The sequence below is a fragment of the Orcinus orca genome, chromosome 6 (assembly GCF_937001465.1).
Source record: "Orcinus orca chromosome 6, mOrcOrc1.1, whole genome shotgun sequence".
NCBI classification, from domain to species: Eukaryota; Metazoa; Chordata; class Mammalia; order Artiodactyla; family Delphinidae; genus Orcinus; species Orcinus orca.
In genome coordinates this window covers 15,474,687-15,501,331 of record NC_064564.1, presented here as the reverse complement: position 1 = coordinate 15,501,331, position 26,645 = coordinate 15,474,687, and the positions used below count along the sequence as shown (strand labels likewise).

Here is a 26,645-nt window from a genome sequence, read left to right as displayed (position 1 = left end):
CCCCCCCACTGGTAACCTCTAGTTTGTTCTCTATATCCGTGAGTCTGCATCTTTTGTGTTATATTCAATAGTTTGTTGTATTTTTCAGATTCCATATATAAGCCATTATCATACAGTATTTATCTTTCTCTGACTTACTTCACTTAGCATAATGCCCCCCAAGTCCATCCATGTTGCTGCAAATGGCAAAATCTCATTCTTTTTTATGGCTGAGTAGTATTCCATTGTATGTATGTATGTATGTGTATATATCTCTATCTATCTATCTATTTATCTACATATATATATATACACACACATATATACACTGCAACTTCTTTATCCATTCATCTGTTGATGGAGACTTAGGTTGTTTCTAAGTCTCAGCAATTGTAGATAACGCTGCTATGACCATTGGGGTGCATGTATCTTTTTGAACTAGTTGCAACCCCATTTTTAAAAAAATCTATGTTTTCTAGCTTTGTCATTAAAATGACTTTGCAGTGACATCACCCTGTCCACTTCTTTTACTTGTATGAATTATTTGATATGTACCCCTTGCACCCCAACTTTTATTTTTAATATTATTCTCTGCTAAAAGAAACCCAAATTTCTTTGATAGTAATAGTTCCATGTCTTGGGGCAGGGAAAAAGAAAATGGGCCTGAATATGTTCTTGTTACCAGAGAGGAAAGATATATTTTTTTAATGTCTGGGTAATGCTAAAAGGAACCAGCTTAAATTAAAGGCTCCCTTTGGCCAAGATGTGAACTTGAACATAAAAAAGAACACAGTAATTCTGTGAAAAGCCATGAGTTCATTATAATCCTCAAACTGAGTAAACTAATAAGGTATTAGGAAATAATAAACTCTATCTATCTATCTCTCTATCTATCTATCTATCTACAGGTCTCTGCCCTGAGTTCCCAACACAGGGCTCCTAAACCCCTTATAAATAGGGGGTTTCATTCTAACATTGAGTCTTTGGCCCCAGTTCCCAGCACAGAGCTCCCAAATCCCTTGGAATTTCTACCCCCACCCCCATTCTCCAGAGAGGGGAGAGGAGCTGGAAATGGAGTTAATAATTGATCATGTCTATCTGATGAAGCTCCCTAAAATCCCAGTAGTGTGGGGCTCGGAGAGCGTCCAGGTTGTGAGCACATCCACATACTTGGAGAGCAATGTACCCCAGTTCCATGGGGACAGAGGCTCCTGTGCTGGGGACCCTCCCAGACCTCGCCCTATGTATCTCTTCATCTGGCTGTTCATCTCTTATCATATCCTTTATTATATAGTAAACTGGTAAATGTGAGTGTTTCACTGTGAGTTCTGTGAGCTGTTCTAGCAAATAACCCAATGCAAGGGAGAGGAGGTCATGGGAACCAATTTGTAGCCAAGTCAGGCAGTTGTGGGTAACCTGGGGACCTACTTCTTGCGATTCGTATCTGAAGTGGGAGGCAGTCTTGTGGGACTAAACCCTTAACCTGTGGGATCTGACACTATCTCCAGGTAGACCATGTCAAACTGAGTTAAGTTGTAAGGTGCCCAGCTGGTGTCAGAGAGAATTGCTTAGTGTGAAGAAAACTCCCACACATCTGGTGTCAGAAGTATGAGTGCGGTAGTCATGTGCGAGTGAAGGAGAGAGGCACTGGAGCAGTAGCATAGGTTTTCTTTACAGATTTGCTAAAGTAAAGGCAAAATGCTGTATAATAATCAGCTCAAAAGACATGCCTGAAAAAAAAAAAGACATGCCTGAGAACATCAAAACCCAGCTTTCTTTTACCTGCCACATACAGTTAGTCGTCCAGACCTATGGATCTGAACCCCCTATTAGTTCTTGAATGCATCTCCTCTACTCTATTTCTATGGTTACTGCCTAGTTCAGGCTCTTATCACTTTTTTTTTTTTGGCTACATTGGGTCTTTGTTGCTGTGCGCCGGCTTTCTCTAGTTGCGGTGAGCGGGGGCTACTCTTCGTTGCCGTGTGTGGGCTTCTCATTGCGGTGGCTTCTCTTATTGTGGAGCACGGGCTCCAGGCATGTGGGCTTCAGTAGTTGTGGCACGCAGGCTCAGTAGTTGTGGCTCACGGGCTCTAAAGCACAGGCTCAGTAGTTGTAGTGCACGGGCTTAGTTGCTCCGCAGCATGTGGGATCTTCCCACATGGGCTCAGACCCATGTCCCCTGCATTGGCAGGCAGATTCTTAACCACTGCGCCACCAGGGAAGCCCTATCACTTCTTTTTTTTTTTTTAACACCACCTAGATTACAGAAAAAGCCTCCCAGCTGGTCTTTCTACATCCAATCTTCACCAGCCCCTCTCCCCACCATCCCTTCTCCATATTCCCGAGAAAATCACCTTTCTAAGATGTATAATATTTCCAAATTGAAATCAATAAGTGTAGTCCCAGGAGCCTGAAATTTTTCTTACAATATTTTTCTTAATTTTCTTTTTTATAATTAAAAAAATAAGCAGAGACATCTCTATGAGTGGCTACCCTATAATCAACTTCTGACTCATACTTTCTATGATCGAAATTAAATTTGCTCCAAATGAAGGTCTGCAGTACAAATAAAGGTCTCACAATAATTCAAACTGAAAAGAAGAGGTTGGAGAATGAAGGCGTTACCTAGCCATCAGAGGTGTAGGTGTGCAGACCTAAAAGAACTTGTGCCATAAGAATCAAAACCACAGTCACCCTGCAAGCTGGTGTATTGTCGCCCAGACCCTATCTTGTACATACCAATTTGCCACATTTTTTAGCAATAAATATAATTGTAAATTGTGTATTGAGGTATTTTATGTTTCTGCTTCCAGAAACAATATAATTAGGTCCTCATAAAATGCATATTTCTTTAATGCCAAGAAGAACAATTAAAGAGAATAAGAACAGCTTTACTGAGTTATTGCCTCATTAAAATCAACATTCAAGAATTGCTCAGTAGAAGACTTTGGCTTGAGTATGAGGTCTGATTATTCTGAATTAGAAACAAAAGCCCTGAAATTTCCAATTCCACATTGTACGCCAGACATTTTCTGCATCAGTATAATTGAAGTCAAAATACAGAAAGCAATTAAACATAGAACTGGACCTAAGGCCATGTGTTTTTACTGTTAAATCCAACACTGAAGGTTTAGTTTCAGCAAAACCATCCCTTCTATCACATTATACTAACTGTGATGTAACATTTAAGTTGTTTTGTTTATATTTTATCTTCAAGTTGGTTTCAGTTTTATAGTTGCATAAGACTATTACAGGAAGGAGTTTTATGTTTGTACCTATTTTAGTGACAGCATAATAAAAATAATTTAAGAAACAGCAAGATTCCCACAAAACAATTACTCAAGCTTGAAAAATAGAGCTCAGGGCTTTTCTCCCAACACTCCTGCATATGCCCCTTGCTGAGCTATTCAAAACTACTTGCCTGTAATTCACCAAGCGTGGCAGTTTTCTTCAACCATGTTCTTCCTTCTGTATCAAACACATTTTCTCCGACTTCTTCACCTCACTCAAGACTATTGGTTCTTTAAAATTCTGCTGAAGAGGCTGAGAAGTTTTCCCTGAACTTCTCCTCAACACCGCCTCCCCCAACGGCCCGCGTGACTGGGGCATCCTTCCTCTGTGTTCCCCCAGCCCTGCTGCATCCCTTTAGCCAAGCACACTTCAACCTGCACTGTGATCCCTGATTTTATCTGCACACAGTTCTCAGTAGACCATATGCTCATTCAATCCTTCCAACAATCACAGGCAGTACATATTATTATTCCACCATTTTACAGATGAGAAAATGGAAGCTCAGAGAGGTACGGTAATTTGCCTAAGGTCACAAAGTAATTAATCAGCAGGACTAAGTTGTCTACTCCAAAGCCTCTGCCCTTGCTACCGCACAAGACCAAATAGGTGTTTCTCAAAATCTGAGTGGTTGAAAAGCAGAAAAATGCATAGGAGAATCTGTTAACTTACCTTTAGTTTTTCCTTGAGAACTTTATTCCTTTGTAGCTTTATCATTTCATTTCTTTCTAAAACAGCCTCTCGCTGACTTTGAATAGCTTGCTGGATTGTGAAAAGAAATAAAAGCATGGCAAAGAGTCTAGGGTTATCAAGAGTGATAAAGGGATAAGATGCACATCTTGCGGGAGCTCTTCCTCTGGCCCAGACAAATGTGCATGTGTTCGAATCATATAATACTAATCATAAAAAGTATTATTTAAGAATAACAAGTCCAAACTCATCAAGATGTTTACATTAAATGTGTGTAACTTTTTGTCTATCAATTATATCTCAATTGAGCTTTAAAAAAGAAAGAAAAAAAAATAACTGGTCCATACTTACACTTCCCACTTTTCTTTCCCTGGAATGAGAAATGTAACAATTATTTATCTCATGATGTGTCACAGCAGTCTTGACTTTCCCTGAAAGCAGCATATACTGTCATGCCTTTATGCCTCTTCCTAAGCTCTTTCTTCAGTCCAAATGCTCTGACCCATCTCCAGTGTCCATTTGAAAAAAGTATCTTAATTTCTCAGTATTTTGTCATCGGTGGAATTTTCTGTGACCTCACCACCTGGCCCAGTCAAAACGCAGCCCTCACTCTCCGAGGTCCCATGGTACTTTACTTGTCCCTCTCATATAACCTTTCATCCTCTTTTAAGACAGTGACCTCAGTGACTAAGCAAGATGCCTCTCTGAATCTGCTGCCCCTACCACAGTGTTCAATAAACATTTAATAAATTCAACTGTATTATGTTCAGTTTTAGAGCTGGCATTGGAAAGGGAGCACTTGAGATACTATTCTGTGGTAGGGAGTGGGGTGAATGGAATTGCAGGGAAAAAAATAATGGAGCTGAAATTCCAACTTAGACCGTGAAAGCAAGAAGTTGGGGGAAAAGTCTTAGTCTGTTTCTTCACTGAGGAATTTTTCTCTGCTAAGTTAGTTCCTGGAGACAGTAGACTCAAGTCGGGGGGGGATACGGCAGAGCGGACAGGTGGAGAAGCTTTTGTTAGAGCAGGGAAACACTGTCAAGGGTAGAGCCCATGATCATATGTCCCATGTCCCTGGAACAGACCAGTGTACACCTGCGATCCTCTGTAAAGATTAATAACAACCCCTTTCACTTTCAGAGTGCCCCAGCATGGAAGATAAGTTCCAGTCCGCCTAGTTACAGGGGGAACAGACATGTGCATGGAAATGAACATATATTAACATCTATTAAGCTCTAAAATGCTTACCCTTCATTATGTTTTGTTAGAGTATGACTCTAAGAATGCTTTTACTTTGGACCGAGTTCTGAACCTTTGAGAACCTTGCTCCATATGGGTTTAAAATCTCAGGAGGAGACAAATCTGAAACAGAATCTTGACACTTCAAAGCGGTACCGGGCCAGGGTGTTATAGGAAGTGCCCACTAGCTGTGGGGCGTCTACACTTTCCATATCTGGGGGGACGGGCAGGTCCACCACTCTGTAAAATGCTCTTTGCATCTCAGACACCAGAGTGGCGTAAGAGCACAGCCTGTTGGGCGTTAAGCAGCTGCTCTGGAAGATTCCCAAGACAACCTACCCAAGGGTCCTGATGTCCCAGGAAATCACCCAGACTTCTCTTTTAGCCCCAGTGGTCACTTCCCTGAGTCCGAAATGCCCATGAGTCAAAGTTCTGTTGTTACCGTAATTACGGCAGTCAGGACCCATGGAGGAAAGCCCGCATCCCTGTAAGCCCAGCACCGTACCTTAGATATTCCGGCAAGTGGAGCTTGTCGGTCTTGGTGACCACCAGGGCCATGTCCCTGCAGAACCCCCTTTGGCAGGCTTTGATGCTCTCGTTCAGAAGGTCTTCATGGGCTCTCCTTCCAGAAACTCTTTCAATGTCACTGATCAGCCAGATCACTGAGCATTTATCAATGGTCTGTGAAACATGACCACAGCATGTTTAAGAGCATAAATGGTGCCTCGGTTGTAGAGCATGTGCTTCCTTAATGTACCATGTCTGTCCTCGATGCCCTGCCCCGACTCTCTCTCCAACCCCACCTCTCATCCCTCCCCACCACATTCTTTTAGGCCCAACCATACGAGCTTCTTACACTTCCTGGGATGTAAATTGTTCATCTATCTCTTGGGCCTTTGCCCTTGCCGTGACCTCTGTTTGACCTCCATTTGCCATCTGAGACTGCCAAGGGCCACCTGAGGCTAGGTTGGCCACCTCCACCTCTGCATCCCACAGCACCTGGACTTACCTGCCACAGTACTTCTCAGGCAGAACTATTGTACACGGTCGGCACTCTATACCCCTCTCCCCCTCTTCACCCAGACTGTGAGGTACCGGATGGGAAGGGGTTGCACCTTCCAGCTTGCAATCCACATCACCTCAAGCACAGTACTTGGCCCATAGTAGAGGCTTCAGAGATGTTTGTGGCAGTAGTCATTGATAGAATTCAAGAAATCAGACCTCCAGTTCCAGATCCATCACGGGCTTGCTTTACCTCAGCTGTCCTCTAGGGAAAATTATTGTTCTTCCAGAGCTAGTCCTGGTCATGATCTACCCCAAAGCTGTCACCACAGGGCATCATTTTGATGTCTGGCTGCCCCTGCATATTCAGCATACTACCACCAGGTGGCAGCAGGGAGCCAGAAACCGCGTGATTCAAGTTGCAAAGGCCAATGCACCTGAAATTGCAACCTACTCATGGATCACATATGTATTGCTTCAGCTAATATGCAACTTTCACGTGACAAGCAATAGTGTGTTGCCTTGTGACATTTCTCTGACTGTATTGTTTCCCTCATCTTATCTCGCCATATAAGTGAAAAGCGGGTCCATCACCAGGACTGAGTTTGTTTATGGTTCCTCAGAACAGCACTTTGTACAAAAAGCTGTGACAAGTTTGCGAGTTGCTAATTCAATCATTATTTGCTTTATACTAACGGTTCTTAACTAGTGGAGATTCTGTACCCCAGACGACGCTTGGCAATGTCTGGACACATTTTTAACCGTTTTGACTTGACGGGGCGCTAGTGCGGGTAAAGGCCACGGATGCTGCTAAACATCTTGCAATGCCCAGGTCGGGCCCCTACAACAAAGAATTCGCCGGACCCAAAATGTCAAAAGAGCTGAGGCTGAGAAAGCTTGATCTAGAGCAGGGGGTTTCAAACATGTTTTTAATGGTGGAGCCTTTTTCAAATGAAATCTTAGGAAGGATTCCAATTGCCAAACTTGATTTTTTAAAATAGAACTGCTATAGTTGAATTGGGGGTGGAGGGTTTGGAGTCCCCACGTGCTCTGTGTCCCGCACCCTCTGCCCATGAACCTCTTGGCTTCACGGATCATTGTTATGAAAGCATCCATCTCAAGTGTCAAACAAACTTCATTGTTTTATAAAGAAGGTACATGACAGGCCCCGAGAGGCAAAGGATCTGCTTAAGGCCACACAACTATGGGTCCTGAACTTCCTCCCCTACATGGATGGACTCACATTCGGGCAGGAAAATAAAACCAATCGCTCCCTCCCACTTCCCAAATTATAACCAATTTAGGGATGCTTCAGATTATGCCATCAGGCTGTGGAAGATGAAGCTCCTCCTCTAGGGCAGGGCCTCTTTCACTTTTATATTCCCCTGGTCCTGGTAAACTACAGGTGCTTAATAAATGTTTATTAAAAGAGAAGAGAAATGCAATCATAAAGGTTGCATTGGTTAAATTTCAGGCCCTACACAAAGCTCCCGACTGCCAGGATTTGGTAAAATTAGAGTCCCAGAAAACACCGGAAAAAAAGCAGATCTATAAGACAAGAGCCACTGGATTTGGGAGTGGGTAGGATGGCCCCCTGCCATCGCCGCCCTCCTCTCTTCCCACAACGAGAATGGGCCTCCAAGAGGTCAGGTGACTCAGGCAGCACAGGGACGTCTGAGCTCTTAATGGTTTTAGTGTAGGGAAGGTACTGCTGGGCAGCTGGGGAGGTGGGGGCGAGGCATCGTGTTCTGTTCTCCCTGGAAGGAGGGGTGTCTTTAGTAACTTCTCCTGAGAGGATATCACAAAACCACAAGCGCGGAGGGGAGCTGCGACCAAGCAGAGCAGGCCGGGAGCCATCACTTCGCTTCAGCCCCACCTCCTCAGAGCTCCTCTGTTCTGAGCAGCCTTTGATACGGTGCCCAGTGTATCTGAACTGGCAGCAGCCACGGCTCCATCCTGTGAGAGAGGCCGGCCACCTCCTCAGGCTGTCGCTCCCTGGGACTGGCCTGGAACTAGAGGAGGTTGGCGATTCCACTCCCAGAGCTGAAACCCTGCAGAAACAAAGGCTCTCCCGGCCAGGCCTGAGCAGACCACCAAGGGTGAAGGATGCTGGGACTGCCTCCCCCTTAAAGAACTGTTAGGGGATGTCCTGGGGGGTGAGAGACAGAGCCTCAGCTGGAAAGGCAGGAACCTGCTCTCTGGTTCAAATTCTGCCACTCGGTAGATGTGTGGTCTTGAGCAAATGACTTCCCATCTCTCAGCCTCCATTTCCTTATCTGTAAAATCAGGGCATAGGCTGATCATCTGTAAGCTGTCATCCTGATCTTTATCGGAAACCACAGTCACAAAGCTCCCCCGGCCCACTGTCATTCATTTAGCGCAAATCTGCTGAATTTAAAGTCTACCTGTAACAGAGAAGCAGTGGGCCCGCAGCAAGTTTTTTGGCAGTCACTGCACTGATCGTGACTCACAGACACTGGCCCTCCTTCCCAGTCTCTTCCGGCTCTGGTCCTGTGCCCCGTGTTCCCTCCCACCCTGCACTCCTGAGCTCCTTCTAAGACGCCCTTTCTCTCTCTATCACTCACCCGAGTCCCTCCTGTCCTTCGAACTTCCCCAGGAAGCATGGTGTTAAAGCCCACCCCACCTTTCCCAGGCTTGGCTTCTGCGCCTCTCTCCATCCTTCCCCCATGCCCTCAGCCCTCTGGGCTCCGCAAGTGCTGCAAACGGTGCTCGGGGTCCCACTCCCACCTGCCTCCTCCACCTGGGGGAGGCTGAGCATCTGTATCCACTCCACTCTGAAGCCTCACCCACCTCCCACATGAAGTCATCACCTTGTGCTCTCATTTTTAAGTAACGGGGTTTGTTCATTAGTGTATTTCATTCCCTCTGGACTACGAGCCTTCCAAGGGCAAGGACTTTGTCTCTGTCCGTCCAGAGCCTATCATAAAATTGAGGAGATGCTCAGTGGCTATTCGTTGAAGGAATGAGCTCTCTGGTTGGAGGTGATTTCGACTTTTGAGAGCTCATAGCTCCTTGTGCTTCTCTTACATCATTTTCTGCCACGTATTTTGTCATCTGCGTGTTTCATTTCTCCTAGTAGACTCTAAGCCCCTTGAGGGAAGGCTCCGCTTCGCATTCACATTGTTTTATTTTGTTTTCGTCTTTTTAGTTGTAAAGATAATACATGTTCAGGCAAAATATACAAACAATACAGAGGTGTCTGTAGTAAAGAGCGGTAGGAGACACAGAAGCTGCTGTTAACAGTTGGGTATGTATCTTACCAGAAGGCAGGATCTGACTTTTGCCGTGCATTTGCAAACATTACACACGCACACACTTCTTAACGTAAAAGGTCATGTTCTGTATCTGTTCATTCACTCTTCATTTTGTGTTGTTTATCGTGTAGGATATAGTAGAGGTTGACAGCAGAGAGGCTCTTGAGCCTTCTTGCATGGGTTATGAGCTATAAAATTAGCTCAGCTCCCATTATTATTAGCTATAATCTTTGCATCCTCAGTGCTTAGTACATAGTCTTACATATTGTATGTGTCTGATGAACAGAAAGCAAATTAACAAAGAGATAAATTCTTAAAAATCCCCCAGCCTCTAATCACTAGGTGCAGCTCAAACTGCCCTAATGCTTAACTCTCTGGCTGCGGACACATCTGGGGGGGCCCCCGATCAGCTTATGCTCCATTTGCTGGGAATTGAACTCCTACCCACTTTCATCTCAATGACCCCCTTCGGGCACAGCTGACTACACTAGGGATGGATACTTAATCCAGAGAGAGTTGATCCTTAGCTGGGTGGTAATTGATCAGACTTTCCTTCTGAGGAATCTGAACTAAAAGACATAGAGACTATAGTCAGACAGTGAGAGGCACAGGAACAGCAGTGTCATTCAGAGACGCAGCTAAGGCGGTCCTGTTCCACAACATGGGCGCTAATGGCTAAGGGAGAAGCAGGACTCAGCTGACAGATGCACAAAGAGAAACAGAGTCACAAGAGACCAGGCAGAGGATGAGCGAGAAAATAGCTGCTTCCAGCCTGATAGGTGGGCCTGGGGCCTGGCTGTGTCTCGTGAGATCCTTTGATAGCCTTTTGATTAACCCTTCTTGACTTGGGATTTGCTTTAGTGAGTTTCTCTTCCCTACAACCAAACATGGGAGCAGCCTCCTGGTTCCTTGGTGCGTGGCTATTGGCTTCTCTGCTTTGTACCCAGATCTGGACCTCCCTCTCCTGCTCTGTCCTTGTTTCCTCTGCTCACTCTTGGACAACTTTATTGCTGGCCCTTTTCATCTGTCACATACTCATGATTCCTCCCTCCCCAGTTTCTCTGGCCAACCATATCCTGCCATGGCCCTGAGGCTTAGAACGTGGAAGAATTTAACTCCGATGAGCTCATAAAATCCTGTAAGCGGAAAGCAGAGCATTCTTTGCTGCTTTAGAAAGGGTGTTGGAGTTGAGGAGAGAAGGGAACAAAGCCGTATGAAAGAGAATCACCTTTCTCCACATCTCGTCCCTCTTGCTGTTGAAGTCGCCTGTGCCTGGAATGTCCACCAGCACAACGCCTTCTGGAATCAGCTCCGATTTGGGAAGAGTCACTTCCACCAGCTTGATCAAGGGCCAGATTTGTGTCTCAGCTGATCCTTCATCCCAGCCTCTCCTCTGAGTCCGGATGTAGGGGTCCAGCTTGAGAGACAGCTCTCCTGCCTGAGGAAGAGGGACAGGTGACAGGTCACACACACCAGACATTCTCTCAGCACGTCTACCCTGAATGGGCTGTGACTCAGGTTCACCGAAGGTCCACCGAGAAACGTGAAAAGCAGCACCTGGGCAACAGGCACCAGGAGGCCTCAGATCCAGCCTGGAAGGGTCTAGACTCAGAACCAGAAAGGATACTGGAGATCAGGAAGTTCAAGTTCCTTAACTGACAGATGCAGAAAACAAAGTCAGTTAGAACAGGGCTTCAGGAAAGTTATAGCTTCACTGGATAATGAGTGTATCTTCTAAATTCCATTCCAGTTCTAAAATTAATGGAAGTCATATGCAATATTCTAAATTTGAGAGAGAGAGGATTCTTCCCACATGGTTAATGTGAGCATGTTCATTACCAGAAAGCCCTGACTGTGGAAAATGGATAGTGAGATGGTGACCATATTTTCCAGATGGAAAATTGAAGTTGATCTTCAAAAAGATTTTAAAAATTTATCTTCCAAGTACCAAAAAAATATATTGACATATAGGCATTTCCAGGATGTTTTCATGATGGTGGGTGACATGGGGGATCACTCTCAGCCTGTTGTTTTTCACGAAACATATCTTGGTACAATGACATCTCCATGCCAGCTACTATGTATGGCAGCGAATCTCTATGGGATACTTCAGGGGAGAGAAGATTTGGGATGCACGGTAGTCATTGTTAATAAATATCTACAGAATGGTCCTGAAAGAAAGATAAAGTAAATTCTTAAGAGAGTTGAGATTAAGTCAGAGGATTTGTTGCAATCTGATTTAATTGCAGGGTAGGGAGTAAGAGGTTTCATCAATTCTAATCGAATCACAAGAAATTGTGAGAGAGGAAATGATAAAAGTTCTTTAAGATATTTTAATTAAAAAATAAAGGAGATACAAAAAGAGCAACATAAAAGAAAAAGCATGGGCTTTCTGTAAGAAGAGGGCTCCACTCAATAAACTGGTGGAGGCGAGTCATTCTGGAAGGGAAACTCAGATTCCCTCACCCCAGCCTACAATCCCTGACCCAAACTCTGAATTTGTGCCCTCATTCATGGAGATGTTAATTCTGTTCCTCTTGTTTCAATGGGTAGATTCGTAACACCGGGAAGGGATATTTCTAAATACAGAGTAGTGAAGAAATGAATATTATATTGATAGCTTGGTGTAAGTTGTGTGTATTCAGATAAAGTAACCAGTTTTATCATCATTATGTTTCTTTGGACGTGCTCGGTCTATGTTTTAGATATTAGGAGCATAATGTGTTTTAACTATAATAGCCATTTAAATATAAGAAATGGCTACTACATTTGTTCCATTTTCTAGTTATATAAGAGCTAAGTGCCTTGAAAGGTTTAATTCATTTGACTTCTAAGTATGCCTGGTCAAGTATTTCAATTTTTTTGAGAGAATCAAATATATTAAATTTGAACTATAAAAAGAAATGTTGATTAATTATGTAAGTAGCATTAACTTTGAAAGGAAGCTTTTCTATGGTAAACTTAGGAGATAACTGAACATTAAATTTTAGAACAGGTGTAAGTAATTGTTCTTGTTTTATACAAAAATTGCCAGATTTACAAATGGAATAACAATATATTAAAGGGAATTTTCAGATGCAAGGAACACTAGGTTTTTAAATGTACAACATTAATAAATTACATATTAGTTGCCCGTGTATTCTGGTTTAATTTAAAATCGAATTTTAATTTTAATAAAATGAATATTGATCATAAAAATGAAGAGGGCATTGTTCTACTAGGTGCCCATCCTGTATCCATCCTGCCCTTCACCTGCACCAGCAGCATCCTGACTACGTGTTTATTGGGGAAGGCAGTGGATTGAGATTGGTCTCAGCCAATCTTGGCAAGTCTGCTTCTTGTTTTTTCTAGACTCTCCTTCCACTCAGAAAGGCCATGTGACTCAGTTCTGAACAAGAAAGTCTACATGGAAATTTGTTGGGTGTGTTTCTAGGAAAGCTTTTACTTCCCAGTGAAAGAGGAGATGTGGTTGGTGCCACCTTTTTATCCATGTCTTCCTCCCATGAAGCTAGCTGTGAAGTCCAGCACTTCAGTAGCAATTTTGTTACAATGAGGCAACAGATGTGGAAGGTCAGGGGAACCAGAGAGATGCGGCCATGGTTGAGCCACTGAACCAACCCACAGACCCAACTGCCCCCAGACTCCTTATGTGAGAAAATGAATAAATCCCTATTTGTTTAAGCCATTAAAAATTGGGCTTATTTTTTAAATTATTTGCCACTAAAAGCATCCTTAATTAATCTTCAAGTAACTGTAAATAGCCTTTCCTGTGAACAAAAACTCCCCATTCAGACACTAAAAATTCCCATTTGACAGCCATAAATAATGAAAAACCACTTTCTCATGGATACTTCTGATTTTGGTATCAACTTATTTCCAATAAGAACACTGTGCCTTGCACAAATTCCCTAAAGGGATTCAACTGTTATCCTTGAGACTCATGAAAAAATAAAGACGTCCTGAACCCACCTCTTCCGCCTTGAGGGTGATGACTCTGGAGGTGGGGATCTTTCCTTTGGGCTTTGCCCTTAGTAACTCCTCATAGCTCTTCCTTTCCACCCCGTTTCCATAAACCATTTGTAGCTTCCAAATGGCTTCCTCCACCGCATCGTCCCTGTCCCAGGCATCCTCTTCTTCTCTGCCCAGCTGCTCAGGCCTGTGCAGGAGTTTCGTCAAGTTCTTCAGCTCCTGCTTCCACTCCTGCCAAGGCAGAGTGGGGGCCAAAGCCCCCCAGGACACAGATACAGAAGACACTGACAAAGAGAGAAATCCATCGTCCCTGTGGAGGGCAGGGGGCTGCATACCCGGGAAATCTAAAATCACCTAATCCCGTCAGGGATCATCTAATCCAACCCCCTCGTTTCGTCCATGAGGAAACAGGAACCCAAAGAGGGAAACGTCCTGCCCAAAGTCCCATAAAGAGCTGAGACAGGACCCACTAGAACCCCCATCTTGTTCTGTTGGACTTTCTCATTCTGTACTGTGTTCTTTTCGTTTAACGAAGACGTGAGCTATATTTGCAAGGAATATAATGTTAGTCTCTGAGAGGGGGCGGGAAGGAAAGAAAAGGAAGAAGGAAGAAAGAGAAGGAAGGAGGAAGGAAAGGAGGGAGAGAGGGAGGATAACGGGGGGGGGGGGGGAGGGAGGCAACACTTACCTGGTTGGAGAGTAGGTGGATTTTGGCTTCATACTGCTCACAGCAGCCTGAGCTCACTTGAACAATACAAGATGTACATATACTTTCTCCAGACACTGGCAGAAACATGGCTTGCTGGATGATGGCATTGATCAGGGAGCTCTTCCCAGCCCCAGTGCTTCCAAATAATCCGATGTAGATTGGGTCCAGTGATGGTTTTTCAATCAAGGCAAGAAGCCTGTTTCTAGATCGATTTAAAAATGCTCATTGTCACGGTCATCGAAGCATAGTAGGGAGATCATCAGAACAGAACACAAAACAACTGAGTTCTAGGAACTTCCCTGGTGGCACAGTGGTTGGGAGTCCGCCTGCCAATGCAGGGGATGCGGGTTCGTGCCCCGGTCCGGGAGGATCCCACGTGCCGCGGAGCGGCTGGGCCCCTGAGCCATGGCCGCTGAGCCTGCGCATCCGGAGCCTGTGCTCCACAACGGGAGAGGCCACAGCAGTGAGAGGCCCGCGTACCAAAAAAAAAAAAAACAACAACAACTGAGTTCTAATCCTGGGCAAGTCACCGCATCTTTCTGAATCTCCATTCTCTCCCTGGTCAAAGGGGAATATTCATCCCTGTTTACTATACAGAGTTGCCATGAGGATCAAATGAGATTATGCAAAAATACTTGGTAATGATAACTCTACACAAACTCTACAATGTCTATATAGATGTGAGGTCTCCTTGTTTGTGTTCCATGGAAATTACATAGTCTTGATCTTAGAAATAAAGTTTATGCAGAGGTGAAGTGTTATTAGGAGCAACATGAAGAGTCTTACTGGGTGGGAGATGCGGCCTTGACACCACTCAAGTCCTTCTAGTCAGCTGGGCACAGGCCATTGAAGGCACAGGCTCAGAGTCCCACAGCCTGGGCTGGATTCCAGGCCCTTTCACTTACCAACCGTGTGACCTTGGTCAATGTCTTGGCCTCTCAGAGCCTCAATTTCTGCAAAATGGGGGTGATAATAACGGCTCCTACTTTATAGTTTGATATATATAAGGTATCTAGCAGATCACCTAGCAGCAGTGACAGCTCAATGAATGGTAACTATGGGAAATAACAATAATGGCCCGTAGCTACAGAACTTGTTGGCTTTCTTTGCTCTGTTTTTAATTGAAAATTCCCTTTCGTCGTTGGAGAAAAGCATCTACCACCACCTAAGGAAAGACATCCAAGTAAGATCTGATGGTAGCTGATGTCAGACTCACATGAGGTACTTGACACCATTAGGGATGCTGTCATCCAGGAACACAGACTGAATGAGTTTCTGGTAAGTGTTGCTCAAAACCCTTCTGGTCCGTGACTCCAGTTTTTCATCTGGAATCAATAGAGATGTATTAGCTGGGGTGTACCTGGCAGGGATCAAGTACTTGGTCTCCACAAGAGGAATCTGCTCAATATTACAGAGAAAGGAAAAAAAGAAAAAGAAATGAAAAGCCAATTAAACAAGAGAACAAGTTATCTGACATAAGAGATAATAGCTTGTGGGAGAGCAATCATTGATAATGAGGGCATCCCATGAAGCCAGCCTGCTCTGAGGCTCAGTGTAACGGAAGTCACATAGGCTTCGCCATGGGCTGTAGCCCTTCTAGATTCTTCTCTCCTGTGGTCATAAAAAGAAAAAAAACAACGCAAGGACATCATATAAATGCCCATGAAAGAACCAAAACAACCATTTTCATTCACAGTTCTAATCAAGAAGAGATTATTTTTGTAGCAAGCCTCCTATCCAGATTCTGAGAGATAGACTCCTGTTACATTATCTCTGCAGAGACTAGGAGGCCTCCTCTTTTGGACCGGGATCATTCGGAGATGTCCCATCCTGCTTCTCAATGTAACCTCCTCTTCCTTTGAGCATGTTAACACATTTGGAAAAGAACAGAGCCACATGAAAACAAGTGGCAGAGCCCTTTCAGGACACTCACATTCCCTAAGGGCGCTTTGTTCCACAGAGGGAAACGCTCGGAACCGCTGGTCTCGATCTGACCGTCTTCTTTTTTTCATGGGTTCTTTAAAGAAATCATCATCAACTAGAGATAAACAGAGGTTATATAAAATTATAGGTCTTGGGGGCATAGTATACGGTTGACCTTTAAACTCTATGCAGATTTTTGACTTCGAAGCAGGGTGGGCACTCTAACCCCTGCGTTGTTCAGGGGTCACTGTGTTTGCCTGACCTCTATCGATACACAAACCCAAAGAGTCTAGGAGGACCCCTGCCAGCCCTGGATGTCCGGGAGCTCATTTCAGAAACAGCCCTGTTGGGCCATTCCTAATTCCCAGAGTCCCAGGACTCTGCATCTAGTTCCAAAACACAGAGTCCAACGTATGTCCCCAGGAGATAAGTTGAAGTGACATGAAAAGTTCCTGTTTGGGAAGACAAAATGGCTCGATATTCTTCACCAAGTGCCGAGAGCGTAAAGAGAAGCCCAAGACGGCTCAGCGTGGGGTGGAGAAAGGCCCCTGGGAGATCTTTTCAAACAGGGAAATTGATTGGGAGCAGAATCAGAGGAAAGAACAGGCCACGTGACCACGGTAAATCTCTTCTTCTCCCGGAGCCTCAGTTTCTTCATCTGTAAAATGAGTCGGCTGACAAAAATATCAATATAAGTAATACAAGAGTTTTGGAGGGTGCCCTCCCAGTGGACATCCTTCAGAGATTAAACTGGGGGGCTTTCCCCCCGCTTCCTCACTGAAAGACATTAGCAGCCGCTTCCTTACATGGGCGAGAAAAAAAAAAATTGCCAAGAAGCAAATCTTTGCGGTTCTGCAGAGATTTATTCACTTTAGTGGCTTCCATCAGTTATGAAGTGAAGAACTGGAAGGGTCCATAAACCTCAGGAAAGGGTGTAACCAACACTGTGTGTTTGGGTGAGTTTTAGAAAACACTCCCCCGGCAGGATTCACCTGGTTAGAAAGGGGCAGTAGGTGGGGTCTTTGGAGTCAAGATTGTTGGAAATGGTTCTAACCCAGTGCCCCTGGGGCTGGCGTGGGCCTTAGGAAACGGCCTTGAGGTGACCTGGAAAAACAGGTGACCCCAAAAGTCATACTCTCTAAGCTCATAAAAGGGCGTGAGTCCTCCAAACCGAACACGACACAGGGTTCATATTCCTTCAAGAACCACAGAGAGGGAGTTTCGCTCAGGGACCCAGGGTGGCAGCCTGAGCTGAAGGCCCAGCCTCTGCCCCTGGCCTGCAGACGCGGGTCTCCCAGATAACTCAGGCGGCCTCGGCCTCGCATCTTCCAGCACAGATTCTGCTGTGTTCTGGAGCCAGTTCACACCCCACCGAGTACTGCAGCACGGCCTGAGCTGTCTGCCAAAGCCGGAATCTCTGCACCCTCATGCTCACACAGTGACAGAGAGTTGAGAGAACTTGTCCTTAGACCCTCTCTCTCAGACATTCTAACTTTACGAGTGAGCTCCGCTCAAAGAAGTTATCCTGGCTCAGTCTAAGGACTGCCTTAGAAACAACCAAGGGGTTGCTGGCTCAGTGGCTATGCCGGAGTGGAATGGGCAAAGAAGAAAGAAGAACATGCCACTGGTTAGGGAGTTGGGGATGGACATGTACCCACTGCAGTATTTAAAATGCACAACAAACAGGGACCTACTGTATAGCACAGGGAACCCTGCTCAATCTTACGTAACAACCTAAATGGGAAAAAAGAATTTGAAAAAGAATAGATACATGTATCTATATAACTGAATCACTGTGCTGTACCCCTGAAACTAACACAACATTGTTCATCAGCTATACTCCAATATAAAATAAAAAGTTAAAAAAAAAGTGGAGCCAGATAAGGTTTTCCAAAGTCCCCAGATTATTTGATTATAATATGCAAATATCAATAGCTAACTTTAATAATTTAGCTTAAGTAAGGGAATACACTGTAGGTTAAACTTTTGAACCTAGATATTGATAGTAGGGGGGGTGACAGAATCACAGGATTTTACATTGAGAAACAATGTAAAATATGTATGAATTGAGATGTAGAGTTCCAGAGAGATCAAGTGACTTGTTATAACGGGCACAGAGCTAGCAAATGACACAGCAAGAACAAAAAGTCAAGGATGTAAATACAAGTCCAATGTTTTTTGATGCACAATTACAGTCTTAATACTTTAAATTATTATACATTATGGTTTAATATTGTGGAAGATGTTTGTAACTTATTCTTCTATTTTATCCATGATCTCAGAGTGTGGAAAAGAAAAACATTTAGAGTTACAAATATGTCATGACTGAAGCTATCAAGTGAAATTCTAGAAAATCTGCCAATAAGTTTTAACAAAATAAAGCAAATAATTTTTAACCATTAAAAAAAAGAACAAAAAACCAACATGCAACTTGGGCCCCTAGGCCAGAGGCCAGCTGAAGAACAATTTAGTACATGTTATAAACGGTGTCTTGGAATTCCAGTGTGTTTCCACCCTGCCTGTGGAAAGAAAGTAAAAGGATGGAGGGCCTTGATCTTGACCCTGTAACTCGGGAACTCTTCTGTGTAAACAACGTTTGCACAGTATCTTAGCCACAGGTACAAAAGAGTCTCAGTACAGCCCATGTATCCTGGCCTTTATTTCAATTTTGTAAAGACTGGCAATTAATCTGATCAAAGTTTGGAAGCTTATTTCTCAACTAAAGCAAACGCTGAGAAGTCAGATAAAACAGCAAGGTTTTAAACTTTTCCTTCAATTTCTAAAATGAAAAACCACGTGGAAAGGAAAAAAGTACTTCATCTGGGATTTAAACCACTTAAGGGTAGTGGTTTTATATTAAACTGTAACCGGAATGAATTGGTGTGAACTGGCCACATTCATTCGTCCCTGTAATTGCTCAAGCACCCCCTCGCCTTTTCCAGCATTTTACACTGATTTATTCGAAGGAAGAGCAGAGGGGTGAGTAGGAGCAATCCAAAGAAGTCTACCTTAGTCTCTGCTGCTGTTGCTTCTTGTTGCCACAAGGTGTCGCCTTTGACAACTGCTCTCAATACAGGCTCTGTGTCGATCCAGACCGTTGCCAGCACCTGCCGCAGATCTTCCCAGCAGAACGCCCCACGCCTTCAGGGCTAACCTCAACCAAGGGGTCCCCAAAGTTGCAGTTCCTTCAGTTTTCATGCCCAGCCACGTCTCAGATGCTAGCACTACCCCACTGACCCAGAAACACTGATCCCTTGCCCTTAAAGGAATTCATCCCCAGGAGTGAAGCAATTTTTCCTCTTCAATTCTCAAAACACGAAGGATGTGATACACCCTGCTTTCTGCACATAGGAGTTATTCCCCTGCATCTTCCGAGGGAAGGTTCCCTCCTTGTCTCCGGGGGCCCTACACCCAGGCTTCTAGGAAGGGGGGCCACCCTCACAGACTCCAGTGTTGTTCACCCTACAACTCTCCTTCTAAGGAAAGCACCTGCAATGATTCCAGGGGCTCACCTTGCCCGTTCTGAGAGGGCTACCCCCAGAAAACCCAAGATGGTTTCCTGGAACCTTCTTTTAAAGGAGGGGGGATCACAAATGTAATTGCTGGTCAGACAACCCACTGTGCTATGAATGGGGTATTTTAGTTGTTACTGAAATAATTGATGTCCATTCACTGTTAAAAATGTGTCGTGAGAAAGCAGCTTCTGAATAAAGAGCAAGGAACAATGACTGTAGTTCAACACAGTCTCAACTCATTTGCCCTTGATTATATAATGGTAAATAGTTCCCATTCATTTCATCAGGTGATATTGTAGGGATGTTACCTGGATGCGGCTCCTGACCCACACAATCTTCAGTTTCTGGCATTTCCTGTTGTGTAATCACCTGCTTTTGTCCACTTAGAGCGACAGCCTGAAAAAAAATGCACGCAAAGTACAAGGGTGGAGGTGGGAGGGGTAGACTGCAGAAATTGTAAATACAAAGCAAAAAACCAAAAATAACGTGTAATTTTGCTTAGGCTTTGTCTCCCCAGGTAGATCCCAAGCTTCTAAAGGGTGGTGGCCATTCTAATTTATTTTCAAATCCATCACAACAGCTAATTCACTACACATTGGTTTAAATATGACAAAAATCCATGTTTGACTATTGGTTTTCAACAGTAGTTGTATCCTTAGAACTTTAAACTGAAAAGACTGAGATCTTTAAGGCAACTCACTCTGAAAAGAGAATAAACCTCTAGTGACCAGACCCTTGAAGGTGAAGTTATATAGCTTTGCTGCTTTGGGAGACATCGGCACCCCCATCAGGTAACCCTTGAACTCCTTTGCCAGTGATGTCGAGTCCCAGGAGGTCTCAGCAAGTGTCTGGGAGTTGGATGGAATATTTGATACTCCTGGGGCCCCCTGGAGTTGCCCTGAGTGGGGGAGGAGAGGTGCAACAACTAGGGTCTCTGGATCTTCCTCACCAGCCCACCCAACACTTCAATCAGGAAGACACCCCTACTGGGGGCTACGAGAAGCTCCGCCTCATGGGGCATCTGCGGGTGGCGGGGTGGGCGGACAGAAGGAGAAGCCCCTCCAAAAGAAGGACCAGATCCAACCTGTCTCTAGTCCCGGGCACACAGGGTTGGGCACAGAGGAAGAAGTGGGTCCGTAAAGGCTCAGAACAGTGGGCCCTGCTCCCCTGGAGTTTCTCTGTCCCCACACGTTGAGGAGAATCTGAGGGACACAAGTTGGGCGGCATCTGTGCTTCTTCTCCACTTCTGATGTTGCTATTTGGATCACTCAGCCGCGTAATTCAAAAGCAGAGAGTCACCAGCCCTTCTGAAATATGCAAAAGCCCACCTGACCTGTCAACCCCGACTAGACCCACAGGCCGTTAGTTGTGGAGACGGTGCCTCGTTTACATATTACCCCCAAAGGAAGATCACCACTCATCAGTCGAAAGAGCCTCTTACTCTTAGTTTGCATCATGGGTATCAAACCAAACAAATGGATTCTGTACTTGCTGGGTTTTTGTTGAATGTGGGGTGAACCGTACTATGTACGAGGTCCTGAGCCTTCACTAGAGCGCCTCATATCTCCGTTCTTCCTCTTGAGGCTCCCTCTCGGACCACCCCAAACTCCTAGTGGTCCTCCGAGGCAGGGAATCCAAGAAGAAACGTACCCTTCCCCTCTTCTTCCTGGTGGATTCCTACTCTTTCTTCAAGATCTTGTTTGAGTATTTCCTCTGTGCAACTGTGTCCTGATTCCCATTCATTCCCTTCTTGTGTCACCACTGCTCCAAGGACATCTGTGCTATGACGCTTGCTATGCTTCCTTTACGTCTCTTCCTCTTTACTGAACCGTGAGCTATTTCAGGTCATGGTGCCTTGATTTCAATGCTGCATTTCTATCATGAAGTGCAATGTCTGACAATAATGCTGGATGACTGAATGAAGGAAATAGTGGTGGGAAGCTTTTGATGAGATTCTATACCAAAGGATGTTTTAAAATCAAATTCATTTTGATAGAACTGCTCCATAGGAGCTGAGAATGCTTAGCTTGAGGAAGGGAGGACACAGGCTAAGGCAGAAGACAGGGAGAGGACTTCGTAGTGGTCTTCAAATACTTGACCTTAGAGCTGCATATAAGAGACGGACGATGCATGTTTCCAGTGGTCCCAAGCAGGGAGAACTAGATCCACTAGGTGTAAAGTATGAAAAAGCACATTTATGCTGAACATTCTCTGGTGGTCAGAGTTGTCCAAAATGGAATGTAACAAATTTTCTGCCCCAGAGTCTAAACCTTTACTGATACAGCAACCTAATAATAGCATTGGACTAGATGGATTTTAAGGCTTCTTTAAATCCCAAGATGCTGTGTTCTTGCTTGAAATGGTCACCAGTAAAGCTGGTGGTGGGAGGGCTCTACGAGGTCACTAAAATTCATGAGAGTTTCCTGATTGGAAATGCTGAGTTAGAAATGCTAAACCGCATCAAAACCTAGGCGAGTTAGGAGGAAAAAATATGGTAATGTCATCAATAACTTTAGATGAGGAACTGGGAGTTGCCCCTCAGAAAGAGATCTGTTGTTTTCTGAAGACAGCAGCTCCATGAGCCATAGTCACACAGAATATTAGGCATCATATCACAGTGGGCACTGGAAACAAAACAACATGTGTGGTCCTCCCAGGGGACAGATCCACTGTAGACCTTCAGGACAGCTTATTCTGCTAGTCAAATGCCAGGAACAGTTAGAGAAGCCGGATGAAGCCCCAGAGAACTAACAAGTTGATAAGTGTTACCACCGTTTGAACACTGAGATTAAGGCCCTTCAATCCAAGACGGAAGAGGGCCTGGAGTACAAGCAGACGTGTTCGCCAAATTCTAGAATATGGGCAGTTTGGGGCTCCCCAGGGTCACAGGACTTTACTGATTAAATCAACAGTGCACAGTGGCCAGCAAGGGTTATTGGCATGTAACTGTCTGGGGTTAGATTGAGTTTAGCTGCTTGCAGTGCAGACACCAAACCATGAACCTCCCACTATAAAGCATCTATGGTACCAGTATAGGAGTAATGTGTGACCCCTAACCGAAATTTGGGGAAACTGGAAATTATTTGAGTTGTGGTTGTGGTGAATTCTGCTTCATTTATTCCTTCTGCCGATGTTCCAACACTGGCAGAAAGGGCCCATTTGATTGATAAGCGAAGACACCGGAAAATGGAAAGAGATCGTTTACTAAAAGGCTGAAGAGGCAGAATGAAATAAATGCCAAGCACTTACAAAGGAAAACCTATAGACAAACATATCAATTAATAGGAGATAGTGTGGTATAGCCCCTCAGTATACAGCCATTGAGTTAAACTAAATGATATGGTGGGAAGGGCATTAAGCTTGAAATCAGGTGTGGCAGTTTCCAGTTCGGGCTTTGCCGAAATCAAAGGCGTCATAGGACTTGAGACCCATCGTTGTACCACCCTGGGCCTTAGCTTTCCCATCTATAAATTGAACTAGTCCTTAAGGTGCGAATGTTCTCTGATTTAGCTGGGAGCCAAAAGGATTAAGTTCTTATTTTGAAACGTCACTTGCCATGGAAACCAAGATTGTACCAATAACTAGGGCTCCTGTGTCATTAAAAGCAGCACAGCTGAGATTATGGTCATTTCAGGTTCATTTTGCTTTGAAGAGCAAAAGACCCATAGTCCTTCCTCAAATTATGTTGGGCTCCACTTTCCACCAAAGAGAGGTAGCAACGATGGTATATTTTGTGAGAATTTGTTTCTGTAGAGGAGTAGTTGAAAACGTCCAGATGTATTGCTCACACGGGCAAGCTTTTTATGTGTGGTTTATTTCACTTGTATTTCAACTGTGTGGTTAACAGTTACGTTTTTCTCTTAGTACTTATTTACATTCGTGTGCACTGAGCCTAAGAATAGCATCTTTTAAATGAGACTCTCTGCGTATTTATCTAAATGTGGGAAGGTTGCACAGAACCAGTTTCCTGTCAAATAATTGTGACTATTGACACTTTTTCTTGCTTCTCTTGCTCTCCTTTCCTTCTGTTTGTGTTTGCTTACTGCCTTTTTTCTTAAGAGAACATAACAGAGGTGACACAAATGCAATGGTCACTCCTATACTAGAACAGCTTCATGTAGTGGAATTAGATAATGCTCTTGAGCCCCATTCTACAGATTTGGACACTGAGGCCCAGAGAGGGGAAGGGACTTGTCCAAGGTAACGTAGTGAGTCCAAGTTCCGTGTTCTCTTCATTCCACCAAGCAGCCTCTAACTGGTACTATTTAAACAAAGTCTCCAGAGCTTAAGAGTAGGAGAATGAGGGAACAGTGCCCACAAATGAGGGGCTCTCTCTAAATGCATGATGAAGGCATTCGGGGAGTGAAGGCTGTTGAGTAGCAGGGAGAGTGGGAACTTGATAAAAATTGTGCTTAGGGGCTCCAGCTGAAGCTACTGTCTGCAAATTCTTCAATGCCCTCAGAAGAAAACAAGGCAGACTGTGTGCGGGGTGTGTGCGTGTGTGGTGAGGTGGGGGACGAGTAGTACATTTCACTGCCTTCAGTCCGTGTCCGAGGCAAACTGCATGTGTTTATTAAGAATGACAAGCGTCCAGGTTTCTTCTCCTCCTTTAGTCAGAATCTCATCCCACCTTCCCTTGCTTCCCATTAACCCCTCCCGACATGATCTTGTTTTCCTTTCATTTCTGTCCCCTACCCGCCATCCCAAGGTAACACTGATAGGAAAAAATTAAAATGCTTCAATTAGCAAAGTTCCTTGAAGGGGCATTTTGATCATTAACATTGGTTTATGCCCTACTTTTAACAAATATGGGAAGTGCTCAGTGCTTAGTAAACACTGAATAAATATTTGTTGAATGAATGAAGCGTGTCATTAATAATGGCAGGAATTATATTCATTCAGTCAATAAATATCTGTTGAGTGTCGACTGTGTGCCAGGCACTGTTATAGGTGTTGGGGACACATCAGGGAAGAAAATGGGCAAGGTGTGCCCACGCCCAGAGCTTATATTCCAGACTGGGAGTGGTGTAGTGGGAAGTACTCAGGTTTTGGAGTTAGAATGCCTGGATTTGGAGATCCTGCTCTGGTATTTCAATGTAACACTGAACAAATCACTTAATCTCTCTGCGCCTCAGTTTATCCACGTATAAAATGAGAATTAAAAATACTTATGTCTGGAGTTCATCGTGGGGACTAAATGTGACATTGCATGCATAGTTGGTCTACAGACACTTACGCATCTGTACAGATGTTATTGTCTTTCAGAATATTTGGTGAAGACAGTTAAACACGAAATCAGTACTAATATTTACCAAGGCAAAGTCTATTTATTTTGGGGGGAACAGATGCCACCTTAATGATAAACTGACAACCCCATTCTTGTCCCCATTGACCAGTCACCTTGAAGGTTCTATGCACTTGGTAGAGTCTTGTACCCTTCTCACAGGGAGGTAGCTGAAGAAGGAAATAAGGGCAAGGAGGAGATTCTTAATAAAATGACGGAATGTTGATGACGTTTAGGATTTATCTCCTTTCTGTTTTTAAATCTTAAATACCTTTGGTGTTGGCAAAATTTCCTAGCCACTTTATTGGACATTGCACTGCTCTTCCAGACTAGGTACATTCCAAAGGAACCATTTAAACACGTTAGCTTAGAGGCAAAAGTGAAACAAGGGCCTTCAAACCCCCAAAGGAAAAGAGTTCAGTTTTGAGCATTAATGCATCAGCAAACGTGTGCAACATTAGAAGCACAGCCATGGGAGGCAGATACAGTAGAGAAGGCATTGGGGTGACATGCCTCCATCCTTCTCCCCCAGGCGAATAGGTCAGTAAAATAAGCAGATATTTTCATTACGTACTTTATCAGATTCTAAGGAAATGAACTTGAATCCTCTCATATTGTTTCCTCAAACTTGCCAAAGTTAATGAGACTTTTAACTCTGTAATCTTCCTCCCTAAACCCATAACGCCAGTCTAATCCTGAGAAAAAAAGGACAACTCTCAATGGAGGTGAGCCCTACAGAATGTCTGACCAGGACTCCTCAAAACTGTCAAGGTCATCAAAAACAATGTCACAGCCAAGAGGAGCCTAAGGAGACATGACAACTAAATGTGATATGGTGTCTTGGATGGGATCCTAAAACAGAAAAAGGACATTAGGTAACAGCTAAGAAAATCTGAATAAAGATAGCCTTTAGTTAATAATAATATTATAAATGTTGGTTCATTCATTATAATAAATGCATCATACGAATGAATGTAAGATAAGAGGGGAAACTGGGTGTGGGTTCTATGGGAACTCTCTGTACTATCATCTCAATTCTTCTATAAATCTAAAGCTATTTTTTTAAGCAACCATAAATTACAGCATAAATTGCATAAGAGAAACAACTTACCAGACGTCACTTTTTCTGCTTCAGCTCCAGGATTCCAAAAAGAAGACAGTGGCAGCTTCTTTGCCTTGGTCTCGGTATGTGGAACCAGCCGGGATATAGAGCCCTTTGTAGCCACAGTCACAAAGCCACATTTACCAATAAGCAGAAGTGAAACTAATTTGTCATCTGAGGGCTATTTATGATGACTTCCCCCCTCAGAAATTGATTCATGCTATTTGCCTCTTTCATTTAAACTTAAATTGTATGTGAACTGGGGCTCTTATCTTCTTTCTTCTCTGCCCTATCCCTACAGGTTAGTCATTTCTCCCTTCCAAATAGATTGCAGGAGCCATCCTGCAGCATTCTTTCTTTGAGGATGAGAATTATTCAGATGGATCTGACTTACATGAGCAAGAGAGGAAAATTGCCCCCGTCCCAAGAGAGACAAAGTACTCATTTCCCTCCCCCCACCCCCTGCCAAATACAAGACAACTGGAAGAGATGGGTAATATGAGATGATGAAGATAAACTGATTCTTGATACACAATCTTGAAATTTACCGAAACCCACACAACATTGGATTGTTTGATTGTAGAAATGTCATATAGTTTTAAAGTTGTTTTTTTTTTTTTTTGGGGGGGGGTGTTTTTTTTTTTTGCGGTATGCGAGCTTCTCCCGTTGC

The 26,645-nt window shown here is 44.0% G+C and overlaps 1 protein-coding gene across 1 annotated transcript in view; it reads right to left on the bottom strand.

Moving 5' to 3' along the window:
- The window catches only part of NUGGC (nuclear GTPase, germinal center associated), a 47,518-nt gene extending 21,159 nt beyond the window's left edge, over window positions 1-26,359 (bottom strand). The window contains exons 1-10 of the mRNA XM_004270735.3: window positions 25,985-26,359; window positions 19,898-19,985; window positions 16,085-16,189; window positions 15,368-15,476; window positions 14,131-14,353; window positions 13,443-13,673; window positions 10,702-10,911; window positions 5,702-5,877; window positions 4,309-4,327; window positions 3,940-4,029 (exon numbers count right to left, since the gene is read on the bottom strand). Of these exons, the coding sequence (XP_004270783.2) occupies window positions 3,940-4,029; window positions 4,309-4,327; window positions 5,702-5,877; window positions 10,702-10,911; window positions 13,443-13,673; window positions 14,131-14,353; window positions 15,368-15,476; window positions 16,085-16,189; window positions 19,898-19,940 (1,206 nt within the window). The 5' untranslated portion in view covers window positions 19,941-19,985; window positions 25,985-26,359. The remainder of the gene's footprint in view (window positions 1-3,939; window positions 4,030-4,308; window positions 4,328-5,701; window positions 5,878-10,701; window positions 10,912-13,442; window positions 13,674-14,130; window positions 14,354-15,367; window positions 15,477-16,084; window positions 16,190-19,897; window positions 19,986-25,984) is intronic.
- Window positions 26,360-26,645: the final 286 nt, after the last annotated feature.